Genomic DNA, 20,128 nt, shown 5'->3' on the forward strand with positions numbered 1-20,128 from the left:
ACCAACCATGAGTATACGGGAATTTTTTTTATTTCAGATACACCTTATTTTTGTGTTTATTTTTTTAAAGTTTAATTTCAAAGTTATGTAAACATTCAGGAAGTAAGTAAAGAATATATTTGTTCACAATCTTTCAGATACTAAGTTCAAATTTAAATGTGCTCATATAAATGGTTTGTTTAAATACTGTGCTATGAGCAAGCTTGTTTGCATTGGTAGCAAATGGGGAAAGACATATAAATAATGCATGCACATTATTCTGACATATGAAATGAAACACTCGCATAAAAAGAGAGAGAGAGAAGAAACGGCAGACAAATTTTCTTTAAATAAATCCAAAATTTTCAGCCTTGCATTTTTTTTTATCAATTATACATATGCATACATACTATTAAACCATGAATGTAGTATGAGATTTGTTTTAGAATACATTCTATTACTGGTATTTTTTAATATAAAACATTTACTTATTTTTGTTCTCGTTTAAAATCAAAAATTATTCCTAAATTTATTTCACTGGTGGACATATTTTTACGTAAAATGCTTCAATGCATTTTTACAAAAAAATTTTCAACAAATAGAGCTTTACAGGAAAATGACACAGAATTCATTACTTCTTTATTATTAACCCTTTTTCATCTAAGCAGCGTCTCTCGACTTTTTTTGGCCCGAACACCAGTAAAATTTAATAAAAAAACTGTGCAGAATGGTGGTTTTATTAAATTTTCTCCAATGGTAAATGATTTTTTGGCTTTAACAATCCAACACGCAACTAAGTATGAGCAAAGTTTTGTTTAAATGCTTTTGTTTGTAATCTTAAATTTTTTTTTTTTTTTTTTTTTTTTTTTTTTACACACACACACAAAACATGTACATGATTTATTTTCCAACTTGGAATGTTTAGATTTCCAATATCATAACATTTTCGATCGTTTCATAGCCTCATTTACAAAAAACTCATGGCAAATGGTATATATCAGATGTACATCTTCGTCCATAGATTTGGGCCAAAGAATAAACCCATATTTTAAATATTCATAACTATACTGCCTAGTAAAAGTTTTTTTTTTTTTTTCCTGGTGAACATCCTGGTTCTATTTTGCTGTCATTTTTTTAGACGAACTGATATTGAACAATAGCAATTTAACTAATGGCTAAAAAAAAATTTTTTTTTTGTACCTATATAAGTATTAAAAATCACCAATTAACTTGCTTTTATATTTGCCAAAACCAGTGAACCTATTTACTGTTGACTATTAGTACACACTCTACAATTTAATGCCAACTGAAATATTCAGTATACAACACTAGCAGAACATCATAAATGTGAAGTCTTTAAAATGACATAGACTTCGGGAAGCGTAATGGCAGACCGCACATTGAGTTGACAGTGTTAAGCGAATTTTGCTTACTGCGCATGCTTGATGGTGTACATTTGGCGCGGGGAGAAATATTGGTGAGTAAACAACCCTACATTAGCTTATTTGTGATGGCCGTTGCTGTCCAGTCTGGTTCAGTGATGTTTACAATTGCAATATTATGGAACCTTGTTTACTCGTTATTATAACGTCCTTACTGATTGAATTTGCTTATTTTTATTAATATATGTCTCATTTTAATTTAGGCTAATTTGCTGATAATGGTGCATTTAATATTTGTTAACATATGTTCGTAATAATTCGTTATTTAGATTTAATTTGTTTACATGTTATAATTCAGTAATGTAAACTGGATTTTCTCTCCTAGTTTGGTAATGTATGTTGGCGGTTTTTTTTTTCTTTTTTTCTTATTTCAAAGAATTAAGTAAACAGCATTAAGTAACTATAAAATTCTTCAGTGTTATTTACAAACACTTGCTATATTCCTCTGAAGGAAACAAATCATTCCTTAAAAAATTTTTCTTAATGTTACAATATATAGAAATTTAGGAGATGTTAAAAAAAAAAAAAAAAAAAAAAAGCTAATGAGCTGTATGTGTATTAAGAAAGATGATACTGTGACATAGTACATAAACATACTTGCATTTTTAACATATCAAATTTACTGAAATGAGAAAATACATACTTGAAAGCCATCTTGCAATAGCATTTGGTTTGCAGTCCTTATGCTGGGCATTTGTATTTACGTTGATTTCCTTTACCCATTTTTTGCACTCTTTAATCGAATTCATACTTGATCGTATCATTCAGCTTTCCAGTTGCTCGAGCAGTACAGGAAAAAATCGTATTTTAACACAGTAATTACTTTACATTTACATTATACTCTACGAAGATTTAAACGCTAGATTTGTTTACAATCAGATGGCGGTACATTTACCATATACCCTATTTATCTTCTTTTCAAATCACGCCAACATAATAATTACGCCAACTTTTTTTCTGGGCATGTGCAGTATGCGACTTTCGTTTAACACTGTTCAACTCAATGTGCGGTCTGCCATTACGCCTTCGGGAAGAAAAGCGATCTGCAGGAAACATACCTCCGAAAGTTCTCCACAATATCTGCCACATTTGGTAACTTTTTACAGAATTGGGAACATTTTACTTTTCTGCACAGCAGAATTATCACAACCCTTTCTCTGTTGTAGGCATCCATGGAGGGGGGGGGAAGAAACATATGTGACAAATGTGAGCACACTCCAGTGTTGCCAACCTGACAAAATTATGAATTCTAGATTCTAAAATTATGGCATTAATGTAAAACATACTGTACAAAATTTTATTATTTTTCGAATAAAAAATTCTTTCATACAAACAGGTCAAAACTGGTCAAATATTTCTGCAGATGGGTAAAGGTCCGGACTAGCAACTGAGAATCCCTGCCCTATACCATTTCCCTTTCGTGAATTATTTTCCCTGTAAAACTGTATGCAAAATATACTGTAGTTTTTATTACAAAATTTTTAAGTAGATAAGTCTTAATGAATGAGTACGTTTCAGTTAACCATTTATTTGAAAACAACAGAATTTTAGTGCAAACAATTAGAAAGAAAATATAGTAAACAACACTTAGGAAAACCTATCTATTAAACATAAATTGCACTAGTCCACATAACATTGGGTCTCGATGTATGCAAATTTTTAAAGTTTTACTTCATAACATATACAGAAAGTTTGATGAAGTTTTCAATTCTCTTAACTCAATCTTAAACCTAGTATATGAATTACAATATTATGGAAACTAACATAAAGAATACTTGTTTCATTATTTTCCTTTGAGTTAATTTTAGTAATGAAAACTGCTTACCTATCTAACTTACTTATCTCGTATTAATTTCATTACTTTTCATACATCTCTCACTATTTTAGCTTCAGCATACTATCCAACTCAGATAGTATCATTAATAGCTGCTGTACTGAACTTGCAGTTAAATTATAAATAAATAAATAAACAAATCCTAGGACATTTTAAATTAGCAATGACTTAAATTTGTGACTTTAAAAAACATAATTTCAGCAATGAACAAATACACAATGAACCTGATATACAACAAATAATGTCACCCTTATGCAACTGGCCAATTTGTAGTGAATAAATTTAAAAAAATTAAATTTTCATTGATCTAAACATAAATAAGCTTTATAACTCTCTAAATCATGTTAGGTTTCATTTTTTTGATGAAATAATATATAAATTACAAAATAAATGAGGGCGAAAAAAGTCTTTAAAAATAAATATTAAATAAAATCTTACCATCTTTAGGTAAATCTGGCACATCTTCATCAACAATATCCTAAACAATATGAATAAAGTATTTAAAATCATCAATACACTCTTGTGCAAAATTAAAATAATTGAAAATTGTGTATTTTTATGAAAAGTATTGCACCAAAGGTTTTAATTATGCCGCTGAAGAGGTAAGCAAATATTCTGAGTTAAATATGTAAACACACACATGTGTGTCTGTAGCACTATGACTGCAGAGGAAATATAAGCACATGAGGGGTTTTCGGCATTTTTTTGCTTGCACACCTTCTCAACATTCGTTATGTTTGTGAAGGTATTCAAAAGGTATGAAAATAAGGTAAAATGAGTAGCCACGGATGTATGGATGACATTGGTAAACTGAAGGCAGGCTAATCACAAGCGCAGGTGGCTGAAGAGATCAATGCAATTCTGAAAATCTGGTGACTTCTCCAATACTTAAGTACCAAAAACATTCAGAAAGGGGAGGTAACCTCATCCTTCTATAAAAATCTGGAACAGCTTCTAGGGTCACAGAATGCTCACAGGAAGGGTAGTATTTCCCACAATATACCAGCAGATAATGTATAAAATATAAGTACTTTATTTCTGTATCTCTTAACTTTTTTGAATAATTGATACCAATATTATTATTTTGTGATTCACTTTTGCAATTCACATAGTTCTGGGAAAAAAGACTTTTTCTTTAGCACAATTTTGAAAATTGTCACCAACACCAAAATGATTCATTTACTGCTCATCATAAATTTCCGGTTCACTACTCATCATAATTCAATTAAACTAATTTTGTTTTATATGAGAATGGAAAGGTACTTTTTTTCAGTCAACATGCATTGCACATGAGCATGAGAGTCTCTTGATTCTCGAGTTACCGGAAACTTGCTTTGCCTTTCTAGAACATTATCTGATTGGAGCTTCGAAAACTGGCTCTATGCCAGCTGCCTACATGATGCTCACGTGACACGTAATTTGCCAAGAAAGTAATCGTTTTCAATCTTGGCACAAAAATTGCTGTTTTGGCGATCGCCATATGAAATTCCGTGACAGGTAGCCTGGCAGCCCGTCACATTGGATTTGACTACAGCAAATCATGCAAAGGCTACCTGCTAATGGGCAAAGATGCCCTTGTGGAAGACCTGATAAAGAAAACTAGCCTGTATTTAGATTTAGCATTAAATAAACTTAAAGGGGTAGGGGGAGGAAACTCACTCATTCTTTTCAACTGCCCGGAACAGAGCCCAAGTCAAAATATATATGCTTTGAGGCTTAAGAAATTTTTAAAATACTCAAGTAGTCTCAGAAATACGAGGGTTGGAACTTTAATAGTGGCAACTCTTTATTTACAAGGAATACAAAAGTGATTCGTGTCACCATGTTTTACAGTCCTTCAAATATAGTCACCAGCATTGTGTACAACCCGTTTCCAACGATGTGGAAGTCGCAGAATACCTGTAGCAGCACCTGTTTTGTTGATAGTTTGAATGGACTGGTCTACTGCCGCAAGAATCTCAGGAACAGTTTGGAAGCGGGTGCCACGAAGTGGTTCCTTCATCTTAGGAATTTAGTCATAGTCACAATGGCTTAGATCTGGGGAGTATGGTGGATGGTAAAGCACTTCCCAGCCCCATCGCTTGAACAACTCAGTCACAGCTTGCGCTGCATGCGGCCGAGCATTGTCATGCAAAATGAGAGGAGCGTTCTGCAGAAAGTGTCGCCGTTTTTTTCTCAAAGCTGGTCGGAGATTGTGCTCCAAAAATGAGCATTAATACTGCGCAGTGACGGTCTGCTGTGGGGGAACGGTATGCGTTAGGATAACACCATCACAGTCGTACACGAGAATCACCATAACTTTCACATTGCTGGGGTTCTGACGAAATTTCGAACGTCGTGGTGACCCGTGATGACACCATTCGTTTGATTGGCGTTTCAGTTCTGGCTGGTACGATCGGGCCCAAGTCTCATCCAGCGTAATGATACGGCGTAAAAAAGCATCTCCTTTGCGCTAATAGCACTCCAGGTGGGTTTGGGCAGCATCAGATCGTAGCCATTTCTGCATTTCCGTCAATTGATGTGGAACCCATCGTGAAGCAATTTTTCTCATGGACAGGCGTTCCTTCAGAATGTGCAGCACAGTCGTATGCGCTAATCTTGTTTGTCCGGCCAGCTGATGAATCGTTTGGCGGCGATCACTGTCCATTAGTGCGGCAACAGCTTACACGTTTGCATCGCTGACACTCGGACGACCTGGCCGCAGCATGTCTGCAACGTTTTCGCGTCCTTCATTGAATGCTTTCACCCATCTTGCTACGGTTCTGTAAGGCAATGCAGATTCCCTGCAAGATTCTTGAAGCCCTTGATGACACTGTCGTGCTGTATGACCTCTAGCACATTAAATTTTTATCCAACATTGTTGTTCTTGTTTTGAAAACATCCTGACAACACTTACTTTAGACCATGAGCTAATACAAGGATTCGTTCTTCGCGTCACTCCGCATGCGCGAGACGTAGGCAGGACGAGTCTTTTTGCAGAAAGGTAAGGTAGGTATGTAGTTCACGTGTGGTATACGCGATATTCTTTGGTTTTGTTGCGTAGCGTTTTTTCAGCTGTGTTGCCACTATTAAAGTTCCAACCCTCGTAGCTATTTTAGCATCATGCTTAGGATTTTTTCTTAAAATTACTCCTACAATGCAGTTATCTTTTTAACTCAATTACTGTATAATTTATTAAATTTATCTACTAATCAAGTTTTTAGAAAGAAGCAAAACATTTGAAGTAATTTACTAAATAATTAATAAAATATATTTGATGCTATTGTATTATTTTAATCTAAAAGACACAAAAAATATTTAATACTAACAAATGAACTTTCGTGATTAAATGAAAAATACAGAGTGAAAGTTATTGGAGAAGTTAAGAAAACAAGAGTGAATGCAATATTAATAAATTTGCAAGACTAGTTTCGAAGGTTTAAATATGTGAAAGATTGCACAAACAGTAAAATATTTTCTATAACGCAGAGAGAAGTTCAGATTTTACATGTAATTGGTTTATTGTACAAGTTGTATTTTAATTTAATGAATATCATGCAATAGTAAAACCTCAACAAAAATTATTAATTCACAAGTCATAGTAAAATAAATAGGCATGCATACAAATAATGAGCAATAATCTAAGAAAATACACAAATTAACTAACTTACTGCAAATTGTTGAGTGTTAGATAACAGTTTCTGGAAAGCAGTTTGGGTTGCTTCAAATTTTTCTTTCCTTTCAACACTCAATTCACCTTTTGTCTGAAAACATACGCATAAATATAGCAAAACATTTCTCTCAACTCTACATATTAACATTTCAGTGAATCAATAGCACTAACGCAACAAACCTGAAGAATTCTGTGGTTCTGTTTTTCCATATTCTGAAGTACTTTGTAATCTCTAATAAGATGTTTACATAATGATTTATAATATTCTTTTAGTAAATTACGCAACCCTTTTTGCCTGTCTGCAGGCAAGAACTGAAAGAGGAAGAGGAGAAAAAGAATTATAACATTAAATTTTAGCATGAAAAATTCATAGAAAAGTATTTAATCTTTTAGAGATACCTACATCACTTTTAGGAATTTCTACACCAAATTTTTCACTCAATATACGGTATTTCCTTGGAGCTAATCCAGCATAATCTTCACCACAATGCCGGCAGAAACTGAGAAGTATGTTAACGTTGCCATGTTCTTCTTTGTCAGAAGCAGTTAAAACAGTTAATAGATTTCCAAGTAATGGCAAGCCTTCTCTCAAACTGAATACCCCAGATGACACAAGCTAGTAACAAAATATTTAATTATTAAGATAAAATTAAACATGTGGACAGACACACATACCAAAACAAAATAAAAACAGCCGTTTTATAATATTTATCCATTACATCATAACTACACAAAATCGGTTTTTTACAATAAGAAAATATTAAAATGTTTATTATTATAAACAAAAACTATTTATTATTTTTAACAGAACTTATTTCACCACATGTAAATACTATAATGATTGATAAATGCCAGTAAACAATCAACGAACTGAGCAAATCTGAATCATATTTTAAAAATATGAAAATACCTATCAACAACACATGAAAGATTCTTATGTAATAATTATAGTATATGGGCAAAAAATTAGCATATTTGTTAATTTTTTAATATCGCTTTTTGTGGCTATCAAAAAGTCAAAATACATATTTATTTTCCTTTTTTCCTTTTTTTTTTTTTTTTTCATTACAAATTCCATTAGAAAAGAAAACCTAAACTACATCATGTTTATGGTGTCAAAATTTGATTAATTTAAATAGTTATAACAAAATGATAGATAATTCTTTGATAAAGTGGCAATTGCATAAGCTTCTGGTGACATTTAAAATTTTCATGTTACAGCCACATGTTAACGTTCGTAAATTTTGGTAATTAAGCACAGCAACCATTTTAACTGGAAATATCAAATAATATTTTAATGAAAAAAATCACAAGATCTTTACTTTTCTATTTACATTACAAATGTACTTATAGAATTTTTGTATTGAATTAAGTACAACTACATTAACTAATGCAACAACATGCAATTGTTCTTAATAATTTTCTTTACTTTGTTCTCTAAAGTTAAATTTTGTCTTTTAAGATACTATTCTGTCAGCATTTCAAAAATTTAAATACAATAGTTAAATTCTAATAATCTTTTTTGAGCCCATTGTTGTTTCAAATGGGCTCAGACAAGATGATGCACTAGCCTGCTTGCTTTTTAACCTTGCCCTCCAAAAAATCACAAAAGACTCCAACATTAATACTCATGGAGCTATCTTTAACAAGTCTGTTCAGAATTTTGCGTTTGCTGATGATATTGACATAGTCGCACGCACACCCGAGTCACTTAGAGAGGCTTTTATATCTCTAGAGGCTGCAGCCAGCAAAATGCATCTAGCAATCAACCAAAATAAAACTAAATACATGCCATGTGGTAATAACAGCAGCCCCTATTTTGAAATTGGGAATTACAAATTTGAAATGGTTAGCAAATTAAAATATTTAGGATCAGAAGTTAATACTCTTAATGATTTAATGCCCGAGATCCATAGTAGAGTCACAGATGCTAACCAATGTTTTTCAGTCTAAACAAATACTTGAAGGCTAACTTCTCTAGCAGAAAAACAAAGATTTTAATTTACAAAAGCTCAATCAGACACATTCTTACATACTCTGCTGAGACATGGGCAATGGCAGAAAAAGCTAAAAGTATATTTTCTGTCTTTGAAAGAAAAATTCTGAGAAGTACTTTTGGTGGCATAAAATGTAACAATATCCGGAGAACAACTAACTGTGAACTCTATAAATCCTTTAAAGAAATAGATATAGTAAAATATATAAGGATTCAGAGAATTAATTGGGCAGGACACCTGTGCAGAATGGATGAAAATTGAGTAACTAAAAAGATCTTCTCGGCCAGACCATTTGGCACCCGAAAAAGAGGGAGACCTAGACTCAGGTGGCTCGACTGTTTGGAAAAAGACTTAAGAATTTAAAAAATAACCAATTGGATGTCCATGGCTAGGAATAGAAGAGTTTGGAATTCAATTCTGAGGAAGGCAAGAGCCCATCCTGGGCTGTCTGGCCAGTGAAAAAGAAGTTAAATTCTAACAAGACACCTATAACCCATAACAATAGACGTAAAACATTCATAGGAATGCACATATGATATTAAGTATCTATAAAGTTTTTTGCAATTTTTTTAAATGAATTTAGTTAAAAAAAACTTGGTTAATGTACTGTGCATATTATACACATATAACATTAAGCTAAATAATACAAAATCAAAAAATTACCTCTGCATAAAACCTAAGATCGACTCGAATTTTACTGGGATTTGAAATCTGGGGGGAAAAAAAAAAAAAGTAAATAACTAACAATTGCAGACATTTCATAAATTAGAAGTGATTTAATTACCTGAACATAAATTTGATTAAACAATAGATATGCAAATAAATAGATGATAAAATGATTAAAAATCTGCTCCTTTCATTGCTATGAGAATTTCATAATAGAATGCATGAAAGAAAGTTCTCAGTTTTTTCTTCTATATTTTAGTAATACATTGTAACCTAATTACATAATGATTACCAAATGTCTTATTAAAAGCTTTTTCATTAGAGATGTTTTTCGCTGAACAGACATATATTGCTTGGGCCTTGATTGATAGCATTGACCAACTATGATAAATTAGTGATTTCAACTTGAAAGTTATATTCTCCACAAGTTCAATTGATATTAAATTAATAACTAAACACTTCCTTATTAAAAAAGTACTTTAAAAATTTATGAACAGCAGATATAAAATAGTATGAAATATTTTACTATAATAGTCCATTCCATGTACAAAAAGAAGAAAAAATAGATATATATATTTTAAAAAGGAGAGCAGCATTCTTTAATAGTACTCGTAAAAATAAATTAGACTTATACAACAAGATGATTCAGTTAAATATTTGAAGAAAAAGACTATAAGAAAGAATTAATATTTTATTAAGCCTACAATTAAATAATTAATGATGCTAATAATTTTTAGTTATGATAAAAAAATTTCACAGCATAAGAATTTTTAAACAGTATAATATACATTCCAAAAATAGAAATGCTCCAAATAAATTACTTAAATCAAAACTTTAAACCGAGTATCCATAAAAAATACACAAGCTTCGAAACTGATTGATAAAAACAGTCATAGAAATGAACAAAGTTATTCTGCTATCACAAAGTGGCCAACAACAGGTGCACTTGAGCCATTAAAGTAGTTAAATATACTCTATTCAATAAGGAAGATTTAGTTTTATGAGTTAGCAATTGTTGAATCTTAATTATTGGTGATTATATTAACATCCTACCTTTTCATCTTTTTTCATTGGAAGGACTTTCTGCCAGTGTTCAAGAAGCTGAGCAGAAAATTCTGAGTATCGCTGATGAAGAATAGAGCATATTTGTACAGCTGTATTTACGTCGGACATCTGAACGGAATAAAAAATTTTAATGAAGAAAAATTTGTGGAATTAAAATAAGCATACAACACTAATTATTCTAAAGAAAGAAATGTTATTTAGGCATAGTATATTCGTTTGCAAAAAGTGAAATAAAAAGGCCATTTTCACAATTATACAAATACAGTAATAAAAGAAAAGCAATTATAAAGCAACTCCCAAGATGATATATTTCTCCAAGATGATAGAAGTGATATATTTCTCATTTAACTGTTATAGTTCATTGCAATTCATTTATGCTAATATTAATATCCATAAGTTTAACACCATGCCTTTTATACATACCAGACTCTTGATAACAGAGGTCTTGAAAACACACTACAAATGCATAAGAAAATTTCGAATTTTATTTGTTTTTAGTAACATTCACCATTTTCCAAATATATAGATACTTTCTTTTGCAAGATTGGTTAATACAGTTTTTATTATGAGTATCCCAAACATAAGTTCTATAACAATTCAGTTTCTTTTGGGGATTCCCTTTAAAACTAATATTTGCTTAGATTTAAGAATACAAGCCATAGTAATACTTAAAAACCACAAACAGCTAATTAATTTCGCATTCTACTACTCAGGAAATGCAGCACAGGATTATCAATGCATAAAATTGACAGCCTCTTAACTGTCATATTGATTAACATGGTAGCTCAAAAAAATTATTTCAATTTAATGCCAGGTAAATCTAAAAGAAACTGTTGATCCAACATCATGTCACATGGCAACCATTTGCAATGCTGATAGTATCAACTATTACAACATATGCATTACCTCTTGCTCCTAAATACAACATTATCAAAATTTTATATTATGGTAAATTTATTACATAATTATCCAAATTTCATTTTTAGTGTTCGGCATATGCCAATACTGACTCTACACCATATCAATCTAAAAAGTGCAAGCCACAGTTCAGATAGCTAATCATACAGAATTTACTCAGTATTAGTAAAATAATTCTTCAAAAGTAATCACAAAAGAGTCACTATCTTGTTATAAGAAGCTAAATAGATTACACTAAAATTTATCTCTCAATTTATAAAAATAGCTTAAAAAAAGAGAGAGAGAGAGTAAAAAAATAAGTTCTTGAAGGCCCGCATTACTCTGCCTGTATGCACGGTGCGCAAGGTAAAAAGTTAAAAAGTAACATAGTCTCAAAAAGAGAAAACAATTTTTTTTCTTTCAAACAAAACAGGATTTCATTGCGCCAACCACATTTTGCACAGTTATATTGGTATATTCGCATTAATTTTCAAATACTATTTACTTATATATGTCATTTGCTATGAATATTTTAACAAAAAAAAAAAAAAAAAAAAAAAAAAAAAAAAAAAAAAAAAATCACAATAATTTCAATACTTTATTATTAAATTTATGGATAGGTATCTGCTTGTAATTATAGTTCTAATTACAAGTTAAAAAAATATTAATTCAGAAGTCAAACAACAAATATCTAAATATACTTACTTTTAATTTGGCATCAACTATGGCTGCAGCCTGCGAAAATATACATAAGCAATCAGCAACGGATTAATATACATTAATTACAAACTATACATAAACATATCTATAACTCAAAAAATGATTGTTCTCCTTATTGCAAGATTTATTCAAAATTTTACAAATAACAAGGGAATCAATATTACTTTATAACTATAGCCACTGATAGATGACTTATTACAAAATATTATTAAGTTTTATATTGTTGCGTTCTACAGGCTCGTTGATTTGGAGTGATTGATGACAACACTTGATGAAAAATCAAAATATAATTTATTAGCCAGTATTACTCAGGACAGTCCCAAAAACACATTTACAATTGTCAAAAATCCAGCTTGGAATACTGCCTTTCCTAATCAATTACATCAACTTCAAATAGTGCAGAATAAATTTCTTCGTATTATCACTGATGCTGACTTTCTCATCCGAAATGAGCTTCTTCATAGAGATCTTAAGCTTGAAACCACCACAGAATTTATTAAAAGAACAAATGAAAAATTCTTCTCTAAAGCTGTCCAATGCAACTATGTGAACTATTCCCACGTCTTTAACTACGAAATACTCATTGAAGACCGCAACATAAGACCACTTGCTGCTCACACCTTCATGGGATGAGATTTCTGCTTCTTCTCTTGCTCAATTGGAGGCGGTAATTTCTTTCATTTTATCTGATAAAGACAGTGCTGTACTCCAAGTTGTTTGGATTGCTAGTGTGATGTTGTAATAGTCGTTGTGTATTGATTTTCTGTTGTATGGGTTGAATTTGTGTAGTTTTATAGTAGTATTGAACTTTTGTTGTTGTTGTATAGCATTTTCAACCATGTTTGGCATTTGTCATTTCTCTGGATTGTGAAGGATCCGTTCAGATTTTCTTCATCTTGTCAAGTTCCGTCCACCTGCTAATGCCTTTGGCATTTTCCCTTTTGGTACCCATCTCACTTTTCCTTTCTCCGTTTTCTCATCCGAGATGTTTTCCATTTCCTGAATTCATTATGTCATGTGCCCTTGGGCTTAATTTAAGGAACCGGCAACGTTGCACCTGCAATAGCTCGGTAATATAGAACTGAAATTGCTGTATTTTCCTGCGTAGTGTAACTTGAAAAATCTAGAGACGAGTTACTCCGGAAGACTCAGAATACAGGGGCTAGTCCATTTAACATTGAGTAAATGGGTATCTCGGTAATTTGGCGAGATGTCACCAAGTCAACAACGGTTTCAGTGACTTATTTTGTCACCAAATTTGGAGAGAAATCCTCAAAAGTTACCAAACTTGGTGAGCATTTCGCGAAATTTTGGTCCAGACATTGTATCACCATAATAAGTATTGTAACTGAATAAATGCAATTGATCATTATATTAGTTGTAACCGTAATTCAGTCCTCATATTGCTTTCCAGTAATTTCGAAATGCAGAAAGTACTAGAAATATCTCAGCAGCCGGTTGAGAACTATATAAGGACAGAGAGAGCATCTGCTCTCAGTGGCTTAGTGAGTTAGTTGTTATCATTGCAAGTATAGTTCAGCATGAGATCGGAGATATTTCCGGGTTTCTCTTTAGATGCGCTTTGCATTGCATTGTGTTTAACATTCTTAGTAGTTTGAAGTGTAACTACTGATTGTACTGTGAAAACTTGTATGAGTATTTCTGTGGAAAATTCCAGAAGTTTGAAATGTTTCTGACAGTAAAATAAATTTTATTAACCTATCATTGGACCTATGTGCATTCAATCTATTACAAACTTGACACATGCAACAATATTAAAAACATACAGAAAAATATTTTTCCCTTAATATTTTAATTTTTAAAAAATACTTACAGCTTCACTTATATATTTTGTCAAATTCAACATATTCATATCCTTAATTAAGGAGTCTTTCTGTGCATCTGTCATATTTCTCTAAAAATGAATCGAATTATTAAAAAAAAAAAAACTATTGCAAGAAATAAAAATTACATAATACTTATTGCAAATTTAATCTGATTCATATAAAATTAAACAAGTTTTTACAATTCAAAATTAGAATGAAAAACATAACATTTTTATATATAAAGCATAGAGAATTTTAAGATTAACAACAAAACACTACTTTTATTCCTTAAATGCTATAACCCTTTTTGATAAAGATAGAAAAATATGAAAATACATACCAGTCGTTTTATAAAAGCAGTATTTTTTTTAAGACTAGAATCTAATTTGCTGAAGAACGATTCCTCTGGTCTGTTAGCTAGATAAAAAGAGATTTATAACAGAAATATATTCAAAAAGAGCATACTAAAATAAACTGCATTCAAGACCATAATTCAAGAGAAAATTAAAATTTCAATTTGAAATTTTCAAGATTAATGCAACAAAATAAATGTACAAAAGCAAATGTCCTCAACAACGAATACCTTAAACCCTCAATTTAACAGACTTATCTCTGAAGGAAGGTATTACAAAAATTTCATTAAACTGAATGTATTTTAAAAAAGCCTATGTTAAAATAACTATAAAAATAACTAAATATAAATAAGGTTGATCCCTTTTATCCCTTGAAGTGGGTTGATAAAATGACTGCCAAGTTTACTAAGGCTGCTATCACACATCGGCTTGTTTCGAAAGAACAACTGTTTGGAACAATTTTTCTGCTTTGTCACAACAGCCAATCACCACAGATTGCTTTGGGGTTAACACAGGGAAAACTGGTTCTCCATTACAAACAAGCTAACAGTATTCGACGATGATAGCTGATTGGTTGAAAACGAACAACTTGCAACTTTTTTCGAAAGGAAGGAAAAAGTCGCACGTCTTTCTTTCAATAGTAAAGCAGGTAGAAAAATTGTCCGAAACAGTTGTTCGAGTGAAACAGACGCCGTGTGATATGGGCCTTAGGGACTAAATACTGGGGGGGGGGCAGCTGCGACAAGCTGAACACTTCTCTGGGGCATATGCTCATGCCCCCTAGGGCCCAAGGTCTAGAAAGCAGATACCAGGGCACTGCCGGCCATGGCTCTCTAAGGACTGTTTGTGCCACTGAGTTTAGTTTTTAGTTTATAATATAAATAACCATAATATAACTAAAATTATAATAATTATAACTAAATAAACTACAATAAAAGGTATCACACATAACTAAGAAAATAAAAGACAAAGATGCACAATACATACTCCACTATCGTCAACATTAATTGAATTTATCATAACTTTTACATATGTTACAGGTTGTGCTAATAATCTAAAACAGAATAACTTCCTTAACCCATATTTGAATGCAAGATCATAAACATGTTTTCATTTAGGAGAATTATGGAAACTTTTTGTCTTTGGATTCCACATTTCATATACACCCCTTTCACCCACTTCAGTAAATGATAAAGAAAGCTAACACATTTTTAATTTGAATTCTCTAGAACTGAAGGACACAGTGTGGATAAATATGTGCATTTTTAAACAAAACTCATAATTACATAAGGAAAAAATACACATGATCAAAACAGTATAACAGATCAAGCTCATTTGAAAATCAGACTCAGCATAAGAATTTTAATTCAATCCTATTTTTGTTCATTAAATTACTCTATTCTTTGCTAATTATATTACTCTGCAGTAAAATTGATAGAACAATACACAATATTGAAAATGAATGTATACCGTATTTGACAGCGCGTGAAGGCGCACTGGCATATAAGACACACCCTTATTTAGAAGGCCACACACATGTAGATGTAGAAAAAGTTATGTGTGTCTAGACCTTTATCCGGGCTAAAAATAGCATTCAGTATTGAAAGTTAACCTGTCTCCTTCACGTATAAGACGCAGGTAACTTTTTTGAGACCAAATTTAGGAAAAAAGTGCGTCTTATATGCCGTCAAATACGGTAATTAGCAACTAAAATAATGCTATTATACAATCAAAATTTCTCTTCTCTAAAACATTATGCTACTGAAATATTAAAAACAATTAAGTTGAATGAAAGTGAACATTATTGAAGCTTTGAAAGAAAAATATTATTCAACATCCAAGCAATTTATGCTATTTTAACCAACACAGATAAATAAATCAGATATTGGATCAAACAAATTTTTGTTTGGAAACGTAGTCACATTTGGTTTCTACCTTAATTTTTCAATGATCAAACATCTCCTCTGCTCCTTTTGCATAATATACCTTCTAGGATTCAAAAAAGTTCTTTAATTCTCTTTCATTTTTTCGTTTTTTGTTTTGTTTCAGAATCACCAATTTTGTAAATGACAGTTATTCATTAGCCCCCTCCAGAAAAAAAGATGACAGATAGTGCCATGTCTTGAGAAATATGGCAATGGAAATAAGTTCACATCCAGGCTTAGATACTACTCGTCTAAGCCACTCTTGTTGTATACGATTCACCATTGCTCCAGTGAAACAGATTTTCCTATCTATTCAAGTTTATTAATGGTTTGGTTCACGAGTGTGACAACAAAGAAGAACAAATGGTAGGATAAATTCGTTAGAATCCTGCTTGTTTAGCTTTCCCGTCTTTTCAAGCCAATACAAACGAAGACAGATTGTTTCACTGCACACACTCACAAATCTGACTTGAATGTAACTAAACAAGTTCCTTAAACTGAGATTCATTGAAGCCTAATGATCTGTCAGACTAGAAAACATTTTTAAGGGTCTCATTTGTACATGCAAATTTCAATAATCACTTCCAATCAGAATACTAACTTGCAGTCACATTTTTCAAATAAAGAGGATAAATTTTCAAGCAACCTATGATACTCAATTTGAATCTATAAAGTAAACATGCTCAAATAATTGATTCTGACACAATCTTACTGAGCTTAATTTTTTAAAATCTTAAATAACTAATTTTTGAAGTATAAAATTAACTTTACAGTTTACTATAACTACTCTTGAATTCTATAAATCTTCCTGTTAATGCATATACAACCACAAAGAAATTGAAGGTATTCATCTGATACACATGAAAGCATTGCCAATTTTGATGCAGCAATAAGCATTTCCAGCTAACTGATTGGACTCTGCAGAGCCAGCTACCAGCATAGGTAACATAGACAGTCAACTAGTGCTCACATTTTTGGAGGGCACTATCTAAATTATCATAAGCAATAATTAAAGAATAATTAATGATTTAAGTAATATGCAATAGTAATTTAATAATATTTTGCATCCCAGTACATACCATCAGCATTTGCATTTATGCTTCTTAGCTCAGCTTTCAGTTTCAGTTTTTCAGAAACTTCATTAATAAAAAGCATCAATTCTTTCTGGAAAAAAATGTTAGATGAGAAAACAATTATAATTTTCGCTCTTGCTTAAATAACCAAATATTTTAAAGAGAAATTAAAAGTATGCATTTAAGTATACAATATCTTTATTTGCATTAAACTAAGATAACTGCTTATCTTTAAATAGAATAAAAAACATTTCTCCCTCCCTCCCCCCAAATTACAAATACTAAAGACTAGTTCCAGAATTAATAAAATTAGTTTTATACACATAGGAGAGAAAATAATAACAGACTGAACATCTGTAGTCAACATTAAATCCAAATTGAAATTCTAACTGAAAATTTTACTTAATCAGAAAAGTTAACTAATTTCAAGTTCTACATTTTGAAATTCAGTTTAATGAAGTTAATTGTATTCAGCACCCATTTTAAAACAGAAGATAATGGACATACATATTGTTACAAAATGCCCAGCTGCCGTAAGATAGTTTCCCCCAAAGAAGGTTTAGGGTTTCCATAAAATGGCAAAGGAAAGGAGGGTTGCCTTATTTGGTGCAAAATTGCCCATTTGGTAAGAAAATTGGCAATATGCCATAGACATATGGAGAACGTTCTTCAACGAATTCTTGCCGGTTTGGCCTAGAATGCTCTCGAAGACAGCACAAAAAGCTACATTAAATATTAACCCTGAATATACGTGGAGTCTAGTGTATCATCAGTGCATCGCTGAGCCTATAGAATGTATCATCAGATGCATCGTGAGTTGTAGCATGGAGAATCTCAAGAGTACGTTGAGTTCCAAGAACAACCAAATCGAGTCGAGAGGTGTACTCTAGTGCTTTGCTGTGACACTGCCTTCACCATTATAGCCTGAAAGCTGTGTTGCTGACTGTTTCAACGTGTTTGTCGTACTTTTTTGACAACTGTAAATATGTTTCTGGAGCTGTCCAGAGTAATACTGGCTAATAAATTGCGTTTTCATTCTTTATCAAGTGTTATCATTAATCACTCCAAATCCACGAAGCCGTAGCACGAAACAATATAATTATATTAACTAAACAACATTATGAAATACTATATGTCTAGCACGTACTATGGATAATTCCAAGAGGTATAATATGTTTTTTAAGAAACAATGAAAAAGAGTCAAAATTCTCAGCAGTAATATAATCAATATAATTTGAGGTAATGGATATTCATTCTTTCAAATAAATTTACTCATTTTAGAATGTACTTCTAATTACTTGACAAGTATCAGAAAGACCATTTATTGAAATAACTGTTTTTAAGTAACACAATGTAAGTCAAAATTCTCAGCAGTAATATAATCCTTAAAGTGTAAAATACGTTTGTAATCTTAGCATTGATTTAAATTTCTGGGAAATATATTTCAGATATTAATCATAATTGAAAGTAATAAACATTTAAAAAAATTATGCAGTGCAATATGCGAGTTTTAAAAAAGAAGCAAACAATTTTTCGAGATTGGATTAGTATTACATAACGCAAATAATTTTAAAATTACTAACTCAAATAGGAATTTTATATTAAAGTAGCATAAAATAAGTGATTCTCAATTTAAGGATTACTAGGCACATCTTCTGATGTCAAGGCATCATCTTTAGTTACATGTGCCTACCAAATCAAACGGAATACTATTTGTATTGTAGAATGGAACAGTCTATATTTTAGGGTACCCCTTTGATTATAGCCAAGTTTTTGTTTCATTTATGGTAACCTGAGTATTTTATGCTGAATGTTATGGAAACTCTATTATGACATGAATGTTGTAACAAATGATTACTGCAATTTTGACTATTGGGAAAATATTTCTCAGGATTTATTTATGCATTGGATATTGCTTAGGAAGTAGGATTCCCAAGCAATTAACCTGAAGATTCCGTATGCTTTGGAATGAATGGGAAGGAAAACATTGATTGAATGGTGTGCAAATAAAGATTTAAATGGCCTTGGTCGCCTCTCAGTAAATTACACAATGAGAGCTCATATCAACACTATGGAAGGTATGTGGAGTGTAATAAAAATGGATTTTTGAAAGAAATGCCACTGATAGTATATAGGATATTTTTGATTTTTACTTTTGTGAATTTATGTGGCGATGGCAGTGTACGGAATATAGTTCAGATAATTTTAAACACTTTTTAGATGCTGTTAAGGAATTCCATGTGCAATATAGCGAAGACACAGAAATTTCTAAATAAGGTAAGTTGGCATTTTCTTTATGTGTTGCACAGATTATATAATATGTATTTCCATTTTTATTTCCTTGTTTTATTTTGATTTAAAGTGCAGTTTATTAAGATTATTCTTAATAATTTTGTACAATTCTTTTGCACAAACTCGATATCCATATACCACGTCATTTTTATCATTTACGTCATATTCATGTCCAATTTTCACGTAAAAATTGCCACTACACAAAGACAAATAACAACTCAAAGAATTGCACAAACTCGGTATCCATGTACACATTGACCTATTTTCACTTTAAAAAAAAAAAAAAAAATATCACAGAATTGCACACTCCCTTGACTTTATCTATGTACATGTCAACTTATTTTCACTTAATAAAACGTCAGATAATTTCACAAACTTGGCATTGCACACTCTCTTGACTTGGCGAT

At 31.5% G+C, this 20,128-nt stretch overlaps 1 protein-coding gene across 4 annotated transcripts in view; it reads right to left on the reverse strand.

Moving 5' to 3' along the window:
• The window catches only part of Upf2 (UPF2 regulator of nonsense mediated mRNA decay), an 89,544-nt gene that overhangs the window by 54,962 nt on the left and 14,454 nt on the right, over positions 1-20,128 (reverse strand). For all 4 annotated transcript variants that reach the window (XR_015044131.1, XR_015044132.1, XR_015044130.1 and 1 more), the window contains exons 5-14: positions 17,436-17,520; positions 14,419-14,495; positions 14,087-14,167; positions 12,238-12,267; positions 10,624-10,743; positions 9,568-9,615; positions 7,311-7,523; positions 7,088-7,219; positions 6,906-6,998; positions 3,694-3,733 (exon numbers count right to left, since the gene is read on the reverse strand). Coding sequence is in view for 1 of the 4 variants with exons in the window: in XM_085827191.1 (XP_085683317.1) it covers positions 3,694-3,733; positions 6,906-6,998; positions 7,088-7,219; positions 7,311-7,523; positions 9,568-9,615; positions 10,624-10,743; positions 12,238-12,267; positions 14,087-14,167; positions 14,419-14,495; positions 17,436-17,520 (919 nt within the window). In the remaining 3 variants the exon portion in view is untranslated. The remainder of the gene's footprint in view (positions 1-3,693; positions 3,734-6,905; positions 6,999-7,087; positions 7,220-7,310; positions 7,524-9,567; positions 9,616-10,623; positions 10,744-12,237; positions 12,268-14,086; positions 14,168-14,418; positions 14,496-17,435; positions 17,521-20,128) is intronic.

The sequence above is a fragment of the Stegodyphus dumicola genome, chromosome 11 (assembly GCF_044657685.1).
Source record: "Stegodyphus dumicola isolate Sdum_Otavi_A_Nest chromosome 11, ASM4465768v1".
In the NCBI taxonomy this organism is placed as follows: domain Eukaryota; kingdom Metazoa; phylum Arthropoda; class Arachnida; order Araneae; family Eresidae; genus Stegodyphus; species Stegodyphus dumicola.